We start from the raw sequence: 23,051 nt of genomic DNA, 5'->3' as shown, positions 1-23,051 counted from the left end.
TCTAGCGATTGCCCGGCCTCCCCGCCATCTGCCGCTCCTCTAGCGATTGGCGGGCCTCCCCGCCATCCGCCGCTCCTCTAGCGATTGCCCGGCCTCCCCGCCATCCGCCGCTCCTCTAGCGATTGCCCGGCCTCCCCGCCATCCGCCGCTCCTCTAGCGATTGCCCGGCCTCCCCGCCATCCGCCGCTCCTCTAGCGATTGCCCGGCCTCCCCGCCATCCGCCGCTCCTCTAGCGATTGGCGGGCCTCCCCACCATCCGCCGCTCCTCTAGCGATTGCCCGGCCTCCCCGCCATCCGCCGCTCCTCTAGCGACGGGCCGGCCGCTCCTCTAGCGACGGGCCGGCCGCTCCTCTAGCGACGGGCCGGCCGCCCCGCCATCCGCCGCTCCTCTAGCGATTGGCGGGCCTCCCCGCCATCCGCCGCTCCTCTAGCGATTGCCCGGCCTCCCCGCCATCCGCCGCTCCTCTAGCGATTGCCCGGCCTCCCCGCCATCGGCCGCTCCTCTAGCGACGGGCCGGCCGCTCCTCTAGCGACGGGCCGGCCGCTCCTCTAGCGACGGGCCGGCCGCTCCTCTAGCGACGGGCCGGCCGCTCCTCTAGCGACGGGCCGGCCGCTCCTCTAGCGACGGGCCGGCCGCTCCTCTAGCGACGGGCCGGCCGCTCCTCTAGCGACGGGCCGGCCGCTCCTCTAGCGACGGGCCGGCTTCCCCGCCATCGGCCGCTCCTCTCGCGGTTGTCCGGCCTCCCTGCCATCCGCCGCTTGTTCTCAGGGTTTCCCATTCACCAATGTGCCCAGTGGAATTGACAGTGCACGTCTGCCGCCACCGCTGCTCCTCCGGTGACCTCCTATCATGGGGGATACGTCATCGGCGTCCGTGATGTGTGGAGCCCCCCACGTGCATTGTGGTTTACGCCCAGATTGTAAAACACTGAATTCCATTTTGGATATGTACTGCACGGAGCATGAAGGGTTTAAAAAAAAAAAATAAATAAATAAATTAAATCAAAATGTAATGCTCAACATACAGATTTCCCCCTCCAATCTCTGTACGTCTCATCCCAATCATACGGACATATGACTGCTGCAGACAATCACTTTTATGACACGCCCAGCTCCAGGGCCGGGGGGTACTCGTTACCGGGCTGGACTAGTCCGCTGATGGCGTGGCCCGGTTTCGTGACCCTGGCGGTGTCTTTCAATAATAAAGGGATGATGATGGGAGTTGTAGGTAAAAGTGCGTGAAGCTGCGCTGTGTAATTCCTGGGACAGATGTTGATGGCGCAGCTGAGCTGATATTGCTCCCCACAGATAGAGCTTGAGGCTCGGGGATCATGAGAGGGCACGGGAAAGACGTAGATGACACTGGGGGTGGTAGTCAAAGTCTTTACTCATGGTACCAGCTCCACAGGTGTACAGTAAGCCGGCGATCACCCTCGGTATGATGGGATCCACCGTGATGAGTCTCTGCTGATCCCGGGCAGCTCAGAGGTCTATACCGGTGCACCCCTCCGATGTGCCTTTCCTGGTCGTCTCTGCGCTGACTCTCGCTCTCCTGTCCCGCGCCTCCACACCCAGTGCCCTGAGCCAGGTGCCGCAGACCTTCAACGGGTTTTCTTCCTGCTTGGCCCCCTGATCCGTGTTTTGATTTTCGGCCCTGGATGCTTGCAGCCACCCAGAACCCCGGAGTTAATAAAGAGTATGTTACTTTTCCTTTAGTCTAGGGACCAGGTCCCCGTTGTGCGGCCAGATCCTTTCACCCGATGTTCTGTGGAGCAAGCCCACGGGTGCCTCCTGCACTCCTGTGTCTCTAGGATCCCTTCTTCTGTGTCACCCGGGTCGAGCAGGACCCCCATGTCTCTACGCTCCGGTCGCCTACTCGCCGCACCACTAACTGACACTGTCAACTCAGCTCCGCCCACTCACCTGACACCTCACCCACTAAGCTCCACTCCCCAGGCTGGCTTCGGGGAGGGTGCTAGCCACTATACAAGTCCAGCTGCACTAGGCCCTAATCACGGTTTAGTGGAGTGTTGTGATAAGTCTCTGTGTGTGTGTACGTCATGTGAACCGGTGGATGACCCCCTCCTTACCCTGGGATCGAATGCAACACCTGGATGAGGTGCTGCATCTCTGTGGCGACTGAAGCCTCAGGGGCACCACACTTACATTGGTCACTGCTAAGACCAGTGATTGACTGCAGCGGTCAGATTCCTTGAAGAGGAAGCACCGAGACCAGCGGAGAAAACTGGAGAGTCCCTGTATCGGTGAAATGAGTAGACTGGTTTTCCACTTTTAGAAAAGTTGACCCCAGACGTTTCCCATCATGTGAAATAATATCAGATGGCGCTCTCGCTCCATGGTTCAAGTGCTGGCTCCTTGTTGACATCTCATATCTCCGCTGAAGCCAATCACTGAGACCGGAACAGCAGGGAGAGGTTACTGGACCTGGGGAGGGTGAGAGTCATCTTGGTTCACATGATGGAAAACATTTGGGGTCATCTGTAAAAGTGGAAAACCCCTCTAGACACCTTACCAATTTTATTTTGTACAGTGGAAATTGATGAGGGTCCACTCTTACAGCAGCAGTGCCCACCTCATCGTAGCACAATTTATGACCCAGGGTTTGCAGGGAGTGTCTTGTGTTTTGTTTGTTTTCTTTTATAGCTCTTCCAGGAAATTTTACTCTGCAGATCACGCTCCTAGTTTATGTATATACATTGTAATGTAACCTGCAGGTGTGAGAGGAATGACCTTTGAGGTGTCTTCAAGCAGGGTGATTATTGGGGGTTCTTAGGACAAAGTTTATCAGTCATGATGTTGACCCAGAGAATTGTTGCAAAATTTTTAATTATTGTGAAATGTAAACCAGTGGCTGGTGTTGCGTGGTTGTTTCTTTTTTTTTTTTTTGTGTTTTGTTTTTCTGTGGTGTTTTTTTTTTTTTTTTGTCCTTTTTTGTCCTTTTAGCACATTAAAATAAGTAAAATGCATGGTGTGATTCAAAACTGCAAAAGAAAACTAGTACCTCATGTCCCTGTGGAACAATATGGTGGTGGTGTTACTCTTTAAAGAAGGGGAGGAGAGGATTAAAGGTGCAAAAAAATGACCCTGGCTGTAAATGGGTTAATGTCTGATCATTGACCCCCAGTACTTATCATGGGTATAGTGAGGCCCTCAGTTATTCTTCTCTCTGCAGGACCACCATACGGTGGAGCAGTGTGCAGCGGCGTGTGGGTGGAGGGGTGATCATGGAGCGGCGCAGTGTGGGTGGAGCTGGGGGCCACGGAGCGGCGCAGTGTGGGTGGAGCTGGGGGCCACGGAGCGGCGCAGTGTGGGTGGAGCTGGGGGCCACGGAGCGGCGCAGTGTGGGTGGAGCTGGGGGCCACGGAGCGGCGCAGTGTGGGTGGAGCTGGGGGCCACGGAGCGGCGCAGTGTGGGTGGAGCTGGGGGCCACGGTGCGGCGTAGTGTGGGTGGAGCGGGGACCACGGTGCGGCGTAGTGTGGGTGGAGCAGGGACCCTGCGCCTCTTTCCATTCTATACAATGAGGCTTGTTGGCCACGTTCAGTTGGTGGGACCCTGGGCAATCGGACATTTCTCGCCTGTTCCAATACTCCCGTAATCTGTGATGTGCGGCGTCTCGTTGCCGTCTCTGATTTTCCTTCTACTTCGCAGGGCATCTGCCGGTGACTCAGACGTGCGGTCGTGTGATTGCGTAAGGTGTGGTGTGAAGTTCTGCTGATGTTGGAAGGTGCACAGGACGGCAGGGACTCCGCACTCCTCCACCTGCTGCTTGAAAATGCTCACCGCCGTCTGCATCCTGCTCCTGGTACGGACTGTGGAGGGGCTCCGGGACTCTCCCACCAAAGACATTGTTCAGAAGGACGCCGACTTTAATCAGGATTACAATGACACGGTGAACAGCGACCTGCAGAACATATACGCCTTCAATCACACCATGCTGAGGAACAAGGTAAGAGCGACCATCGAAAGCCAGCGTGTGCCATCACTTCTGTGGTCAGGACCTGCCCGGCATCGTTACACGGTACACCGATTGCAGATGTTGTTCTTTCTTAAAGAATCACTCCCAAAAAATGTCTTATTGTGTGCTAGACCGGGCTCCCACCTCCCCCAGGTTTACAGAGCGTTAGTTGCACTTGCAGCTTCCACTCCGTCTCATCATCTGCGATGCAAACAAGCACACGGAGCTGGTCGCGTCTGCCATTTGTGGATGTCACTGACCCATTCTGCAATATTGCCTTCTGAACTGGACCTAATAGACATGTATTGTTATCTTTATTAAGAAAACGCCTTTAGCAGCCGTCCTGCTCATTAAAAGGGTCTTCTTCAAGAAAGTTGGGTCCTCAGGTATTGATTGTTGTAAAGAAAACACTGTGCTGTACTCACCCTCTCTGGGTCCAGCGTTGAGTCTTCACCGCTTCTCTGTATCACCGTGACAGCGCTGCAGCCAATCTGCGACCTTAGCAGCTCTGCCCAAATAGGCAGCACAAAACACTGAACTCAATGATTGGCTGCAGCGCTGTATGTGATGTCAGTGCTGTAGATGATTATGAACACAGAGAAATGGCAGAGACTCTGAAAGGTTTGTGGGGACCTTTCCAGAAAATGTGAGAACCTCTTTAACATGATATACATAAGCGGTCCTGAATATAACAAACGCCACAATACGATCTGTCAGCAGTTGTTAGGGCGGCTTTGCACACTACGACATCGCAGGTGCGATGTCGGTGGGGTCAAATCGAAAGTGACGCACATCCGGCATCACCTGTGATGTCGTAGTGTGTAAATCCTAGATAATACGATGAACGAGCGCAAAAGCGTCGTTATCATATCATCGGTGCAGGCTCCGACATTTCCATAATGCCGGTGCCGCGACAGGTACGATGTAGTTCCTCCTTCCTGCGGCAGCGCACATCGCTGTGTGTGAAGCCGCAGGAGCGAGGAACATCTCCTTACCTGCCGCCAGCGGCTATACGGAAGGCAGGAGGTGGGCGGGATGTTTACATCCTGCTAATCTCCGCCCCTCCGCCACCATTGGCCGCCTGCCATGTGACGTCACTGTGACCCCGCACGACCCGCCCCCTTAGGAAGGAGGCGGGTCGCCGGCCAGAGCGACGGTCGCAGGGCAGGTAAGTGCGTGTGAAGCTGGCGTAGCGATAATTATCGCTACGCCAGCTATCACAAGATATCGTACCTGCGACGGGGGCGGGGACTATCGCGTGCGACATCGCAACGTGCAAAGCCCGCCTTAATCTGCTTGTTGATGGTTTTCATCAACGGATACAATAATGTAAACCTGGTCAGAACAATTTCTGATCTATAGGTTTACGTTCTTCAACCGCCTTAACCACTCTTAAAGGGGGTTATCTCATGAAGGCGACCCCTGTCCATAATCTCCTATCAGACTTGTTGCATTGGGAAGTCCAATTATAACGTCTTCAGCACCTCTCATCCTCGTGGCATTGTCCTGCTTTTTCGGAGACCCCCTTTCTGCACACCTCCAATGATCAGCCAGTCGCTGCTGCAGCATGTTAGGCCTAACATGGTGCATCTGAGCGCTCCGGATGCTGCTGCCAGTGGAGGATTCATATAGAAATATAACACTGCACTCTCAATGGGCAAGAATGAATAAAGATACAACTTTTTTTCTCAATGCTAATAGATTTTTAATACAGAAGGCAAGATAGCAACAATTGAAAGACATGTGACACTTGCGACAATTTTGCAACAATAACTCGTTTCGGTCCTCCAGGACCTTGATCACATTAGTCGCTAAATTACTATGAAGAAAAGTGTTTTTTTTGGGGTTTCTTTAATGATTAACAGACAGTAGCCTCCTTACTCATAGGCATATGTATAAAGACGTTCATCCAGAAATCCAAAAAAAAGTGGCAATACGGTGAGGTTTTTCCTGTTCCCTCCACCAGGAGGGCCACAGCTCCTGAGGACGCAGACTGCAATTCAGCTTTAGGCTAAGTTCACACTTCCGTTGTTTTCAATCCGTCAGGTCCGTCAGCAACGGATCAGTTGTTTTTTAGATGTCAACTGATGCAACTGATGTGTTTTTCACAGGATTCCTTTCACAGGAATCCTGTGAAAAAACGGATCAGTTGCGTCCGTTACATCCGCTGTGCGTCCGTTTTTTGACGGATCAGTCATGATCCGTTTGTGTTTGGGACAGCCCAGTGGGCATGCCAAACATGCTGGGCATGCTCAGTAGAGCATGACGGAATCCAGCGCTGGATTCCGTCGTAAGACGGATTACGACGGAATCCAGCACCATAGACATACATTGCAAGTGTGACGGATGGCGACGGATTCCTGCGCGGCGCGTTGTTTTCGACGGCCCGAAAAACGTTACATTCTGCGTTGCAACCCGTCCGGCGGTCAGTCAAAAAAACGACGGATCGCGACGCAGCGGACGCAACGCAGTGTCATCAGTCGCAATCCGCCACTAATGCAAGTCTATGGGACACAACGGAATCCGCTAAACGGATTCCGTTGTTTACCATAGCAGCGGATTTCGACTGATACATTTTAGCGGAAATGTGAACTTAGCCATAACTTGTATACAAAAGACAGATACAGCATTAACCCCGGAGGGTCTAGAGCACAAATTCATTTTATGAGCCCACTCATAAGACACATACATTAATTACATTAAGGATCTTCCTGCACTTCTATACAGGCGATTATTTTTCCCTAACTGCCCAGGAAGGACAGGATATTCTTACCCTGAACTCCACTGGGGAGGGAACAGGAAAAACCTCACCGTATTGCCACTTTTTTTGGATTTCTGGACGAACGTCTTTATACATATGCCTATGAGTAAGGAGGCTACTGTCTGTTAATCATTAAAGAAACCCCAAAAAAAACACTTTTCTTCATAGTAATTTAGCGACTAATGTGATCAAGGTCCTGGAGGACCGAAACGAGTTATTGTTGCAAAATTGTCGCAAGTGTCACATGGCTTTCAATTGTTGCTATCTAACTTGCTAGCTAAAGAGTTGTATCTTTATTCATTGTTGCCCATTGAGAGTGCAGTGTTATATTTATATATGATTTTTCAGGGATTTTTGATCCTCTTACACTAGCACCTCCCCCATACTTCTAATTCTAAGTGTGTGCACACTATTTTCTTATTTTTGCCAGTTGAGGATTGGCATTTTGTTTTTAGGACTGATCCCTTGTACCTCTGTATTTACAGGCAGGGAAGTGGCTGCAGATTTTGATTTATTTTCTTTTTGGGAAATATAAACCAAACATATTGTCACATAAGGAAAAGGGTCATGATGCAATAGGTTTAGAAGGGGAAAACTACCGTATTTTCCGGTGTATAAGACGATCCCCAACTTTTCCAGTTAAAATATAGAGTTTGGGATATACTGTATATAATCGAGTATAAGACCTGATTGTAAAGTTCTGCAGAATATGTTGGTGCTATAAAAATAAACTTTATTTTTATTATAAGCCGACCTGAGTAATGTGCCCCTTGTTTAGTAATGTCCCCTGCAGTAATGTGCCCATTGTTTAGTAATGTCCCCTGCAGTAATGTGCCCATTGTTTAGTAATGTCCCCTGCAGTAATGTGCCCATTGTTTAGTAATGTCCCCTGCAGTAATGTGCCCATTGTTTAGTAATGTCCCCTGCAGTAATGTGCCCATTGTTTAGTAATGTCCCCTGCAGTAATGTGCCCATTGTTTAGTAATGTCCCCTGCAGTAATGTGCCCATTGTTTAGTAATGTCCCCTGCAGTAATGTGCCCATTGTTTAGTAATGTCCCCTGCAGTAATGTGCCCATTGTTTAGTAATGTCCCCTGCAGTAATGTGCCCATTGTTTAGTAATGTCCCCTGCAGTAATGTGCCCATTGTTTAGTAATGTCCCCTGCAGTAATGTGCCCATTGTTTAGTAATGTCCCCTGCAGTAATGTGCCCATTGTTTAGTAATGTCCCCTGCAGTAATGTGCCCATTGTTTAGTAATGTCCCCTGCAGTAATGTGCCCATTGTTTAGTAATGTCCCCTGCAGTAATGTGCCCATTGTTTAGTAATGTCCCCTGCAGTAATGTGCCCATTGTTTAGTAATGTCCCCTGCAGTAATGTGCCCATTGTTTAGTAATGTCCCCTGCAGTAATGTGCCCATTGTTTAGTAATGTCCCCTGCAGTAATGTGCCCATTGTTTAGTAATGTCCCCTGCAGTAATGTGCCCATTGTTTAGTAATGTCCCCTGCAGTAATGTGCCCATTGTTTAGTAATGTCCCCTGCAGTAATGTGCCCATTGTTTAGTAATGTCCCCTGCAGTAATGTGCCCATTGTTTAGTAATGTCCCCTGCAGTAATGTGCCCATTGTTTAGTAATGTCCCCTGCAGTAATGTGCCCATTGTTTAGTAATGTCCCCTGCAGTAATGTGCCCATTGTTTAGTAATGTCCCCTGCAGTAATGTGCCCATTGTTTAGTAATGTCCCCTGCAGTAATGTGCCCATTGTTTAGTAATGTCCCCTGCAGTAATGTGCCCATTGTTTAGTAATGTCCCCTGCAGTAATGTGCCCATTGTTTAGTAATGTCCCCTGCAGTAATGTGCCCATTGTTTAGTAATGTCCCCTGCAGTAATGTGCCCATTGTTTAGTAATGTCCCCTGCAGTAATGTGCCCATTGTTTAGTAATGTCCCCTGCAGTAATGTGCCCATTGTTTAGTAATGTCCCCTGCAGTAATGTGCCCATTGTTTAGTAATGTCCCCTGCAGTAATGTGCCCATTGTTTAGTAATGTCCCCTGCAGTAATGTGCCCATTGTTTAGTAATGTCCCCTGCAGTAATGTGCCCATTGTTTAGTAATGTCCCCTGCAGTAATGTGCCCATTGTTTAGTAATGTCCCCTGCAGTAATGTGCCCATTGTTTAGTAATGTCCCCTGCAGTAATGTGCCCATTGTTTAGTAATGTCCTCTGCAGTAATGTGCCCATTGTTTAGTAATGTCCTCTGCAGTAATGTGCCCACTGTTTAGTAATGTCCCCTGCAGTAATGTGCCCATTGTTTAGTAATGTCCCCTGCAGTAATGTGCCCATTGTTAAGTGATGTGCCCATTTTTGTACCCTTATAGTAATGAGCCCATTGTTTAGTAATGCTCTCCTACTGGTCCCCTTCTTGTCCCCTGTTATGCCGTTGTTTACACTTAATAAAAGATATTCTCATCTCTCCTCCATTCCTGCGGTGCCTCCAGATGCTGCTTGTAGACCACAAGGCACATAGACCCCCTCCGTGATAGCGTCCGATGCACGGGGCTGCTGTCTGCCGTCATGGCTTTACTGCAGTTGAATGCTTAGCGAGGGGTCTATGGGCCTGCGGTCTGCCAGAAGACGCTGAAGGCACCGCAGGAATGGAGGACAGGTGAGAATAATATTTATTGTATGTAAGAAGGTGACCGGTAGGAGGGCATTACTAAACAATGGGCTTATGCAGCACCCTGCACCGCCGTATAAGACGACCCCTGACTTTTGAGATTTTCAGGGGTTAAGGCTAAGTTCACACTTCTGTTTTAAATCCGTCAGATCCGTCGTTTTTTAGATGTCAACTGACGCAATGGATAAGTTATTTCACAGGATTCCGTTCACAGGAATCCTGTGATTAAAACTGATCTGCCACGTCCGTTACAGCCGCTGTGCATTGATTTTTTTCTTTTTTTTTTTTTTTTTTACGGATCAGTCGTGATCCGTTTGTGTTTGGGACATCCCAGTGGGTGTGCCAAACATGAGTCCAGCACTGGATTTCGTCATGTGACAGATTACGGCGGAATCCAGCACCATAGACAGCCATTACAGCTCTTGACGGATTGTGACGGACACCTGCGTTGTGCATATTTTTTTTTTCTTGCCGCTCCAAAAAACGTTACATGCAGCGTTGCTCCTGCCTGACTGTCAGTCAGTAAACGACTGTTACGTCACGCGGCGGATGCAACGCAAGGCCATTCGTCACAATCCATCGCTAATAGAAGCCTATGGGGAACATACGTATTCCTGCAAAATATTTTGCAGGATACTGTAATTCCTCAAGGTGACAGATTGTGACTGATGCAAAACAACGAAAGTGTGAACATAGCCTTATACGCCGAAAAATGCGGTACAATTTATGCCTCCACCTTCTTGAAAATACTGTGTAAATATCTAGTTTTGCAGGACTACAGATTTCATGAAAGAGATCAGAATGGGGTGAAAAAAAAAAAAAATTGCCCCTTCCTGCACCGCTGCCATGTAAGAATATATAGATAGATAGATAGATATAATAAAATATATATATATATATATATATATATATATATATATATATATATATATATCTATATCTATCTCTCTGCCAAGCAGATGATGGGACAATAATTGTACACGGGGGCCCAGGAGTTTCATTTATGTTATTACTCGATGCCGAGGAAAAAAAATAATTAATATTTGATATAGTAATATATATTTTTTTAATATTATATATGTAAATATAGGGGATGCGGTGTAAATATTGTCCATTTGGGCTGAATTTCGGAAATGTATCCACTCTTGAGATTCTGATCTGTTATACAGCAGATTGCTCCATGGATTATAGCTGGAGATTACTATGCCAGATAATGACTTTTATTCAGTGCTGAATAAACCCGTCCTTCGGTTTCTCGTTGCGTGACGTGTTGTACTCTGATCAAAGAGCATTTACGTCTTTTTGACACTGCACATATTTGTGGGAAATGTCTGGAGCTACGGTTTACAATATGGGGAACATCCTGATGACAATTCAGAGAAAATACTCAAATATCTTAAAGCGATTTTCTGCCCTTAAAACTTTATATATATTAAAATAAAAATAAAAAATGTGTTTAATTGGTGTGCAAAAATGAGTGTGAACAGCCCGACGGTGGGCGTTTGTGGCCCCGTATTATGGATGGAGTGTGCGGAGCATCCCACGCTTCACTAGTGCTGGAGTCGGAGCACTATGGACTTGTGGTCTCTAAAGGTACATGCACATGATCATGACTCGCAGCTGCTTGTACCCACAATCCCCCTATGGAGGACACTTGCAACTCCACAGCAAACAGTTGACATGCTGTGGCTCGAAAAGTCGCACCACAGGTCGGTGTTTGCAGGAATAACTAGCACTGTAAGTATGGGATTTCTAGAAATCGCACCCTCTGTGTGCTTGTACTGTACAACGCAGCATTTTGGCCACAGCTGAACCATGCTGCGTTCAAAACCCTGCGAACACCGATCGTGTGTACGCACCCTTAAGGGGGCTTTACACGCTATGACATCGCTAATGCGAACTCGTTGGGGTCACGGAATTGGTAAAGCACATCCGGCCGCATTAGCGATGCCGTTGCGTGTGACACCGATGAGCGATTTTGCATCGTTGCAAAAACGTGCAAAATCGCTCATCGGTGACATGGGGGTCCATTCTCAAATATCGTTACTGCAGCAGTAACGAGGTTGTTCCTCGTTCCTGCGGCAGCACACATCGCTCCGTGTGACACCGCAGGAACGAGGAAGCTCTCCTTACCTGCCTCCCGGCCGCTATGCGGAAGGAAGGAGGTGGGCGGGATGTTACGTCCCGCTCAGCTCCGCCCCTCCGCTGCTATTGGGCGGCCGCTCAGTGACGTCGCTGTGACGCCGCACGGACCGCCCCCTTAGAAAGGAGGCGGTTCGCCGGTCACAGCGACGTCGCCGGGCAGGTAAGTATGTGTGACGGGTCTGGGCGATGTTGTGCGGCACAGGCAGCGATTTGCTCATGTCGCGCAACAGATGGGGGCGGGTACCCACACTAGCGATATCGGGACCGATATCACAGTGTGTAAAGCCCGCTTAACTCTGGTTCTGGCGGGAGGTCCAGGTGTTGCATCTATAATATGGGGTGCAACCCCCCACCCCATTACGCTCCTGTGATAGCCGCCTGCTCTGTGTGACCATCTCTTTCTAGCGCTAGCCATGAGTGACCTGAATGTTCCCGGATACACTGGTCCTATTGTTTTCTCCCCAGGAAGTAAAAATTATATCTTCTGTGGGATTTAGGTCTTCTTTAACTTTCGGTGATATTTTTGTCCTTTTTAAGAAATCTTGGCGGCTGCTGCAGATCTTTCTGATCAGTCTTGTAGGTTTGCAAGGAAATAAATCACCTTTAAATTTGAAGAAACAAGGAGGCGGACATTGTATTACTGCGCAGTGTTTGTCCTGCAGGTGACGTACGTGTTCAGCTTTGCTTCCTGGTTATAATCTCTTGCTCTTCGACACAATGTTATCTCACATATCCGTGTTCATCCTGAACCTCCTGTTTCATATACAGCGTCTGCGCTGAAGATTAGTAATAAATCAATAGTACAAGATGATATAATATACTGTATGATTACAAAGTTTATTTTCAGAAAAATATACTTATTCCACTTATGAGCCTTTTCTCCTCCCTTTACCTCTGAAATACTGCTAAACTCCGTCTTGGTAAAAGCATGACGATGGACTGCTAAATAACTGAGGGATCGGATTACAGCTGCTTATTGAAATGTATGGCACCAAAATTTTTAGAACAAGAAAATTCTAAGAGAACCGATTGGGTCAAATCTAACACATTTTATTGAAGATTAAAAATGACCGCCAACTGGCAGTATAACTAGAGACATGGCATCACATGTAAAGGTATATTAAAAATCAGGCACAGGTATTCTGCAAAAATATAAAGTGCAATGAATGTTACAGTGCCTTGCGAAAGTATTCGGCCCCCTTGAATTTTTCAACCTTTTCCCACATTTCAGGCTTCAAACATAAAGATAAAAATGTTAATGTTCTGGTGAAGAATCAACAACAAGTGACACAATTGTGAAGGTGAACTCTATTTATTGCTTATTTTAAACTTTTATAAAAAATAAATAACTGAAAATTGGGGTGTGCAATATTATTCATCCTTTTTAAGTTAATACTTTGTAGTGCCCCCTTTTGCTGTCTCTTGGGGTATGTGTCTATCAGTTTTGCACATCGAGAGACTGAAATTCTCGCCCATTCTTCCTTTGTAAACCGCTGGAGCTGAGTGAGGTTGGATGGAGGTGTTTGTGAACAGCAGTTTTCAGCTCTTTCCACAGATTCTCGATTGGGTTCAGGTCTGGACTGTGACTTGGCCATTCTAACACCTGGATACGTTTATTTGTGAACCATTCCATTGTAGATTTTGCTTTATGTTTAGGATCATTGTGTTGTTGGAAAACTAATCTCCGTCCCAGTCTCAGGTCTTTTGCAGACTCCAACAGGTTTTCTTCAAGAATGGTCCTCTATTTGGCTCCATCCTTCTTCCCATCAATTTTAACCATCTTCCCTGTCCCTGCTGAAGAAAAGCAGGCCCAAACCACAATGCTGCCACCACCATGTTTGACAGTGGGGATGGTGTGTTCAGGGGGATAAGCTGTGTTGCTTTTACGCCAAACCTATCGTTTGGCATTCTGCCCAAATAGTTTGATTTTGGTTTCATCTGACCAGAGCACCTTCTTCCACATGTTTGGTGTCTCCAGGTGGCTTGTGGCAAACTGTAAACAACACTTTTTATGGATATCTTTGAGAAATGGCTTTCTTCTTGCCTCTCTTCCATAGAGGCCAGATTTGTGCAGTGTACGACTGATTGTTGTCCTATGGACTGACTCTCCCACCTCAGCTGTAGATCTCTGCAGTTCGTCCAGAGTGATCATGGGCCACTTGGCTGCATCTCTGATCAGTCTTCTCCTTGTTTGAGATGAAAGTTTGGATGGAGGCCGGGTCTTGGTAGATTTGCAGTGGTATGATGCTCCTTCCATTTTAATATGATTGCTTGCACAGTGCTTCTTGGGATGTTTAAATTAGTGGAAATCTTTTTGTAACCAAATCTGGTTTTAAACTTCTCCACAACAATATCATGGACCTGCCTGTTGTGTTCCTTGGTCTTCATGATGCTCTCTGCGCTTTATATTCTGAGACTATCACAGAGCAAGGTGCATTTATACTGAGACTTGATTACTCACAGGGGCTTATATTTATCATCATCAGTCATTTAGGACAACATTGGATCATTCAGAGATCCTCAATCAACTTCTGGAGTGAGTTTGCTGCATTGAAAGTAAAGGGGATGAATAATATTGCACGCCACAATTTTCAGTTTATTTTTTTATAAAAGTTAAAAATAAGCAATAAATATCGTTCACCTTCACAATTGTGTCCACTTGTTGTTGAATCTTCACCATAAAATTTAATTTTTTTTATCTTTACATTTGAAGCCTGAAATGTGGGAAAAGGTTGAAAAATTCAAGGGGGCCGAATACTTTCACAAGGCACTGTATATGTAGGAGGAAAAATATTATATTACTGGAAAGACCAGGAACAATATAGGTACAACACAGTAGAGAAAAGGGGGGTTAGAGCACTAAGGAGTTAAAAAAAGAGCTGACAAGTGAGTCATAGATATGATATAGGTGTGTGTGTGTGTATGTATATGTGTGTGTGTGTGTGTGTATATATGTATGTATATATGTGTATATATATATATATATATATATATATTACTAATGTAGTGATGGCTACAAGTGCATGCACTGGTATATAAAGCAACTATGGTTTTGGTGCATATTACTCTTGTGAGCAAAGCTAATTTCTTTGTCGCTCCTAATTGGGAGACCCAGACAATTGGGTGTATAGCTACTGCCTCCGGAGGCCACACAAAGTATTACACTAAAAGTGTAAAGCCCCTCCCCTTCAGCCTATACACCCCCCGTACTGCTACGGGCTCATCAGTTTTTATGCTTTGTGCGAAGGAGGTCAGACATCCACGCATAGCTCCACAGCTTAGTCAGCAGCAGCTGCTGACTATGTCGGATGGAAGAAAAGAGGGCCCATAACAGGGCCCCCAGCATGCTCCCTTCTCACCCCACTCTTGTCGGCGGTGTTGTTAAGGTTGAGGTATCCATTGCGGGTACGGAGGCTGGAGCCCACATGCTGCTTTCCTTCCCCATCCCTCAATTAGGGCTCTGGGTGAAGTGGGATCCCATCGGTCTCCAGGCACAGGAGACCGTGCTCCATCCACAGCTCCTGAGGACCCTGCTGGATAGGAGCCGAGTATCGTTCAGGGACATGGCCCTGCTACTTGGAGGTACTCTGTGTCCCCGTGGGGACCGCGCACAGCAACACTCCAGCATTGCTGGGTGTGCTAGTGCACCGGGGACAGCAGCGCTGGCTGCATTTGGGCCACTATACACTTCAGCGTCGCTGAGTGTGTTTGTGTCTTTCTTCCCGCCCCCAGCCCTGCCAGTCAGGGGAAGGGCGGGACGCTGTACAGGTCGGCAGCACTGAGGGCTGGAGCATGCTTTGCATACTCCACCCCCCTCACTCTGCACAGTGGGGCACCAGTTCCCGCACTTTTCTGGGTCACGCCCACGGCTCCCTCCTCTCCTCAGGACGCTGGCAGCCATTCCTCTCAGCTCTGCTAACGCTGGAGAGGAGAGACAAGCTCAGGGAGACCCAGGCAGGAATTCTGGTGCCCACACAAACGCTTTGCGCAGGCGGTAATCAGCACCTGTGGTGCTGGCCCCACTAGTGCAGAAGTGTATTTATAGTTTATATGATTATAGTCTATACTTTACACTGTATGGTGCACTGTTGATTTGTTGCTATATACCCTCCTGTATTGCTCAGAGGAGACAACAGCATGTCGTCCACAAATGGCAAGGGTGCCAAAGCACAGACTTACTATGCTGCCTGTGCAGCATGTACGGCTATACTGCCGGCAGGTTCCACTGACCCTCATTGTGTGCAATGCTCGGCCCCTGTGGCACTTTCTCAGCCAGAGCCTCTGCTAAGGGTGGCCCAGGGAGAACCACCTGTTGACACTGTCCAGGTGACAGGGACGGAGTTTGCAGTTTTTACTGAAAGACTTTCTGAGACTATGGCTAAGATATTAGAAGCCTTGCAGTCCAGGCCGGCATCTCAAGCCAGGGGCACTGTGGAATCATTGTCCCCTGGTTCCCCTCAGTGGGAACAGCAATGTCTTCCCGGGGTGTCCCATGGATCCCAGGGTGAGGTCTCTGACACGGACCGCAGCCCCTGACCGACTAAGCGAGCTCGCTGGGAAATCCCCTCGACCTCATCACATTGTTCAGGGTCTCAGAAGATGAAGCGGAGGTAGCTGATCAGGATTCTGATCCTGAGGCCGCTCTCAACCTTGATACTCCTGATGGTGACGCCATAGTGAATGATCTTATCGCGTCCATACATCAAATGTTGGATTTTTCTCCCTCGGCTCCTCCAGTGGAGGAGTCAGCCTCTCAGCAGGAGAAATTCCATTTCAGGTTTCCCAAGCGTACAAGGAGTATGTTTCTGGACCACTCTGACTTCAGAGAGGCAGTCCAGAAACACCGAGCTTGTCCAGATAAGCGTTTTTCCAAGCGCCTTAAGGATACACGTTACCCTTTCCCCCCTGACGTGGTCAAGGGCTGGACTCAGTGTCCCAAGGTGGATCCTCCAATCTCCAGACTGGCGGCTAGATCCATAGTTGCAGTGGAAGATGGAGCTTCACTCAAAGATGCCACTGACAGACAGATGGAGCTCTGGTTGAAATCCATCTATGAAGCTATCGGCGCGTCTTTTGCTCCAGCATTCGCAGCCGTATGGGCACTCCAAGCTATCTCAGCTGGTCAGGCGCAAATTGACGCACTCACACGTACGTCTGCGCCGCAAGTGGCGTCCATAACCTCTCAAACGTCGGCATTTGCGTCCTACGCTATTAATGCTGTCCTGGACTCTGCGACCCGTACGGCGGTTGCAGCCGTCAATTCAGTGGCAATACGCAGGGCCTTGTGGCTGCGGGAATGGAAGGCAGATTCGGCTTCCAAAAAGTGCTTAACTGGATTGCCATTTTCTGGCGACCGTTTGTTTGGTGAGAGATTGGATGAAATCATCAAACAATCCAAGGGAAAGGAAACATCCTTACCCCAGGCCAAACCAAAAACACCCCAACAGAGGAGGGGACAGTCGAGGTTTCGGTCCTTTCGGGGTACGGGCAGGTCCCAATTCTCCTCGTCCAAAAGGCCTCAGAAGGATCAGAGGAACTCCGACGCATGGTGGTCTAAATCACGCCCTAAAAAGACCGCCGGAGGTGCCGCTACCAAGGCGGCTTCCTCATGACTTACGGCCTCCTCACACCGCATCCTCGGTCGGTGGCAGGCTCTCCCGCTTTTGCGACACCTGGCTGCCACAAGTAAAAGACCGTTGGGTGAGAGACATTTTGTCTCACGGTTACAGGATAGAGTTCAGCTCTCGTCCTCCGACTCGATTCTTCAGAACATCTCCGCCTCCCGAGCGAGCCGAGGCTCTTCTGCAGGCAGTGGGCATTCTGAAGGCAGAAGGAGTGGTGGTCCCGGTTCCTCTTCAGCAACAGGGTCACGGTTTCTACTCCAACCTGTTTGTGGTTCCAAAGAAGGACGGGTCCTTCCGTCCTGTTTTGGACCTAAAACTGCTCAACAAACACGTAAGGACCAGCCGGTTCCGGATGGAATCCCTCCGCTCCGTCATCGCCTCAATGTCCCAAGGAGATTTCCTAGCATCGATCGATATCAAGGATGCTTATCTCCACGTACCAATTGCTCCAGAGCATCAGCGCTTCTTGTGCTTCGCCATAGGAGACGAACACCTTCAGTTCGCGGCACTGCCGTTCGGCCTGGCGACAGCCCCAAGGGTTTTCACCAAGGTCATGGCTACAGTAGTTGCGGTCCTCCACTCTCAGGGTCACTCAGTGATACCTTACTTAGACGATCTGCTGGTCAAGGCACCCTCTCAAGAGGCATGCCAACACAGCCTCAACGTTACTCTGGAGATTCTCCAGAGTTTCGGGTGGATCATCAATTTTCCAAAGTCAAATCTGACACCGGTCCAATCACTGACATATCTTGGCATGGAGTTTCATACTCTTCCAGCGATAGTGAAGCTTCCGCTGGACAAACAGCGTTCACTACAGACAGGGGTACAATCTCTCCTTCAAGGTCGGTCACACCCCTTGAGGCGCCTCATGCACTTCCTGGGGAAGATGGTGGCAGCAATGGAAGCAGTTCCTTTCGCGCAGTTTCACCTGCGTCCTCTTCAATGGGACATCCTACGCAAGTGGGACAGGAGGCCGACGTCCCTAGACAGGAACGTCTCCCTCTCTCAAGCAACCAAAGCTTCCCTTCGGTGGTGGCTTCTTCCCACCTCATTATCGAAAGGAAAATCCTTCCTACCCCCATCCTGGGCGGTGGTCACGACGGACGCGAGCCTGTCAGGGTGGGGAGCAGTTTTTCTCCACCACAGGGCTCAGGGTACGTGGACTCAGCAAGAGTCCTCACTTCAGATCAATGTTCTGGAGATCAGGGCAGTGTATCTTGCCCTAAAAGCGTTCCAGCAGTGGCTGGAAGGCAAGCAGATCCGAATTCAGTCGGACAACTCCACAGCGGTGGCTTACATCAACCACCAAGGTGGGACACGCAGTCGGCAAGCCTTCCAGGAAGTCCGGAGGATTCTGCTGTGGGTGGAAGCCACAGCATCCACCATATCCGCAGTTCACATCCCGGGCGTAGAAAACTGGGAAGCAGACTTTCTCAGTCGCCAGGGCATGGACGCAGGGGAATGGTCCCTTCACCCGGACGTGTTTCAGGAGATCTGTTGCCGCTGGGGGATGCCGGACGTCGACCTAATGGCGTCACGGCACAACAACAAGGTCCCAACATTCATGGCTCGATCTCAAGATCACAGAGCTCTGGCGGCAGACGCCTTAGTTCAGGATTGGTCGCAGTTTCAGCTTCCTTATGTGTTTCCTCCTCTGGCTCTGTTGCCCAGAGTGTTACGCAAGATAAGGGCCGACTGCCGCCGCGCCATCCTCGTCGCTCCAGACTGGCCGAGGAGGTCGTGGTACCCGGATCTGTGGCATCTCACGGTCGGCCAACCGTGGGCACTGCCAGACCGACCAGATTTGCTATCTCAAGGGCCGTTTTTCCATCTGAATTCTGCGGCCCTCAACCTGACTGTGTGGCCATTGAGTCCTGGATCCTAGCGTCTTCAGGATTATTTCAAGAGGTCATTGCCACTATGAGACAGGCTAGGAAACCAACGTCCGCCAAGATTTCCTCCCTAAGGTGGTATCCCCTTTTCATCTCAATCAGGACATCTCCTTACCCTCGTTTTGTCCTCATCCAGTTCACCAATGTGAAAAGGATTTGCACTTGTTAGATCTGGTGAGAGCACTCAGACTCTACATTTCTCGTACGGCGCCCCTGCGCCGCTCCGATGCACTCTTTGTCCTTGTCGCTGGCCAGCGTAAAGGGACACAAGCTTCCAAATCAACCCTGGCTCGGTGGATCAAGGAACCAATTCTCGAAGCTTACCGTTCCTCGGGGCTTCCGGTTCCCTCAGGACTGAAGGCCCATTCTACCAGGGCCGTGGGAGCGTCCTGGGCCTTGCGACACCAGGCTACGGCTCAGCAGGTGTGTCAGGCAGCTACCTGGTCGAGCCTGCACACTTTCACGAAACACTATCAGGTGCATACCTATGCTTCGGCAGATGCCAGCCTAGGTAGGCGAGTCCTTCAGGCGGCAGTTGCCCACCTGTAGGACGGAGCCGTTACGGCTCTATTATGAGGTATTATTTACCCACCCAGGGACTGCTTTTGGACGTCCCAATTGTCTGGGTCTCCCAATTAGGAGCGACAAAGAAGAAGGGAATTTTGTTTACTTACCGTAAATTCCTTTTCTTCTAGCTCCAATTGGGAGACCCAGCACCCGCCCCTGTTTTTGTATACACATGTTGTTCATGTTAAATGGTTTCAGTTCTCCGATATTCCTTCGGATTGAATTTACTTTAAACCAGTTTATAATTTTTTCCTCCTTCTGGCTTTTGCACCAAAACTGATGAGCCCGTAGCAGTACGGGGGGTGTATAGGCTGAAGGGGAGGGGCTTTACACTTTTAGTGTAATACTTTGTGTGGCCTCCGGAGGCAGTAGCTATACACCCAATTGTCTGGGTCTCCCAATTGGAGCTAGAAGAAAAGGAATTTACGGTAAGTAAACAAAATTCCCTTCATTGTGAGGGATCATACATGGTGGAGAGAAAGAACCATAATGCAAAAGTAGCATGGGTACTTAAACTGCAGCATGTGCTGTTCACAGAAAGTCAAGTATACAAAAGAGCCTCTTAGATATAAATATAGAAAAGAGCTTTACCTGAGCAGAGTGGGACCTGCACATACATATGACGCCAACCCCAATGCGCGCGTTTCGGCGTCCTTTTCGTCGGGTGGAGGGGGGGGGGGCGGGGGTTGGGTCAAAATTTTATTATTGAAATGTATGGAGAGGGGAGGAAGACTGACACACAATGACAGTGCTGCTACTTTCTTTGGCGCTCCATTGGGAGACCCAGACAATTGGGTGTATAGCTACTGCCTCCGGAGGCCACACAAAGCATTACACTCAAAAGTGTAAGGCCCCTCCCCTTCTGCCTATACACCCCCCGTGGGATCACGGTTCCTCAGTTTTCAAGCTTTGTGCGAAGGAGGTCAGACATCCACGCATAGCTCCACTGTTTAGTCAGCAGCAGCTGCTGACTATGTCGGATGGAAGAAAAGAGGGCCCATACTTGGGCCCCCAGCATGCTCCCTTCTCACCCCACTTTGTGTCGGCGGTGTTTGTTAAGGTTGAGGTACCCATTGCGGGTACAGAGGCTGGAGCCCACATGCTGCATCCTTCCCCATCCCCCTTTGGGCTCTGGGTGAAGTGGGATTTACCGGTCTCCAGGCACAGAGACCGTGCTCCGTCCACAGCCCCTGGGGAATCTGCTGGATATGGAGCGGAGTATCGTCAGGGACAGGGCCCTGCTACACCAAGGTACTCTGTGTCCCCGTACAGACCGCGCACACACTGCAGCATTGCTGGGTGTGTTAGTGCGCCGGGGACAATAGCGCTGCTGCGCTTGTGCCACACTTCCACAGCTTGCTGAGGGAGTTTATGTGTGGGGAACTGCCGTGCCGGCCCCTGCTGGCAGTTTTTACTGCGACGCGGCTGGGACTTGTGGTGCGCCGGGGACTTCCGCGCTGGCAGTGCATATTTGTCGGCCGCGCTTTTTACTAGAGTCCCCGGCTTTTGCGGCCTAGTTCCGTTTCGTTCCCGCCCCCAGGCCTGCCAGTCAGGGGAAGGGCGGGACGCTATGCAGAACGTCAGCGCTGAGGGCTGGAATCTGCCTTACATACTCCAGCCCTCACATTGAGCTCAGTGGGAAGCCAGTTTCCCGCACTTTGTCTGAGGCACGCCCACGGTCCGCCCCTCTTCACAGAACGCCGGCAGCCATTCCTGATGTGCAGGCTGAGCTGGAAAGGGGAGACAAGTTCTGGGAGACCCAGGCACGGGATTCTGGCGACTACAACCCGCTTTTAGCGGGCGGTAAGCGGCACCTCCGGTGCTGACCCCACTAGTGACGAAGTGTTCAACTGTATTTTTATGCTTGCATGCTATACATTGCACTAAAAGTCGCTGGTGATTCTTGGCTATATACCCTCCTGGATTACTCTGTGGAGAATACAGCATGTCGTCCGCAAAAAACAGGGGTGCCAAGGCACAGGCTTTTTATGCTGCTTGCACCGCTTGTGAGGCTGTTCTACCGGCAGGTTCCACTGACCCCCCATTGTGTGCAGTGTTCGGTCCCTGTGCCCCCTGCTCGGCCGGGGCCCCTGCTGGAGGTGTCCCAGAGAGATCCACCTGTGAATACTGTCCAGGTGACGGGGACAGAGTTTGCAATTTTTGCGGATAGATTATCTGTGACTATGTCTCAGATTCTAGAGACTTTGCAGTCTAGACCAGTAACTCAGACCATGGGCACTGTTGATTCATTGCTCCCTGGCCCCCCTCAGTTGGAACAGCTCCGGGCTCCGGGGGTGTTCCACGCATCCCAGGGTGATGGCTCTGACACGGACGACAGTCCCAGACAGCCTAAGCGAGCTCGCTATGAGCGGCCCTCTACTTCATCTCACTGGTCAGGGTCTCAGCAGGAGGATTCTCTGGGTGATGAGCCGGAGGTAGCTGATCAGGATTCTGATCCTGAGACCGCTCTCAATCTGGATACTCCTGATGGTGACGCCATAGTGAATGATCTTATAGCGTCCATCAATAGAATGTTGGATATTTCTCCCCCAGCTCCTCAAGTGGAGGAGTCAGCTTCACAGCAGGAGAAATTCCATTTCAGGTATCCCAAGCATAAATTAAGTACTTTTCTGGACCATTCTGACTTTAGAGAGTCAGTCCAGAAAAACCACGCTTATCCAGATAAGCGTTTCTCCAACCGGCTTAAGGATACACGTTATCCCTTTCCTCCTGACGTGGTCAAGAGCTGGACCCAGTGTCCCAAGGTGGATCCCCCTATCTCCAGACTTGCGGCTAGATCCATAGTTGCAGTGGAGGATGGGGCTGCACTTAAAGATGCCACTGACAGACAGATGGAGCTCTGGTTGAAATCCATCTATGAAGCTATCGGCGCGTCGTTTGCTCCTGCATTCGCAGCTGTATGGGCACTCCAAGCTATTTCAGCTGGTCTTGCACAGATTGACACGGTCACACGTACATCTGTTCCGCAGGTGGCATCCTTAACCTCTCAAATGTCTGCATTTGCGTCTTACGCGATTAATGCTGTCCTGGACTCTACGAGCCGTACGGCAGTGGCATCTGCCAACTCCGTGGTTTTACGCAGAGCCTTGTGGTTAAGGGAATGGAAAGCAGATTCTGCTTCCAAGAAATGTTTAACCAGTTTGCCATTTTCTGGTGACCGGCTGTTTGGTGAGCGCTTGGATGAAATCATTAAACAGTCCAAGGGTAAGGATTCATCCTTACCTCAGCCCAGACAAAACAAACCCCAACAGAGGAGGGGACAGTCGGGGTTTCGGTCCTTTCGAGGCTCGGGCAGGTCCCAATTCTCCTCGTCCAAAAGGACTCAAAAAGATCAGAGGAGTTCAGATTCTTGGCGGGCTCAGTCACGCCCAAAAAAGACAGCCGGAAGACCCGCT

General features: G+C 49.8%; 1 protein-coding gene across 4 annotated transcripts in view; it reads left to right on the top strand.

Annotated features, from left to right (window-relative positions):
* SIDT2 (SID1 transmembrane family member 2) overlaps positions 1-23,051 on the top strand; it is a 118,466-nt gene that overhangs the window by 460 nt on the left and 94,955 nt on the right. For all 4 annotated transcript variants that reach the window (XM_075328338.1, XM_075328336.1, XM_075328335.1 and 1 more), the window contains exon 2: positions 3,671-3,968. In XM_075328338.1, the coding sequence (XP_075184453.1) occupies positions 3,795-3,968 (174 nt within the window). In that variant the 5' untranslated portion in view covers positions 3,671-3,794. The remainder of the gene's footprint in view (positions 1-3,670; positions 3,969-23,051) is intronic.

The sequence above is a fragment of the Anomaloglossus baeobatrachus genome, chromosome 11 (genome assembly GCF_048569485.1).
Source record: "Anomaloglossus baeobatrachus isolate aAnoBae1 chromosome 11, aAnoBae1.hap1, whole genome shotgun sequence".
Lineage (NCBI taxonomy): Eukaryota > Metazoa > Chordata > Amphibia > Anura > Aromobatidae > Anomaloglossus > Anomaloglossus baeobatrachus.
Note: the sequence above shows the minus strand (reverse complement) of the source record. Positions and strands in the feature narration are given on the sequence as shown.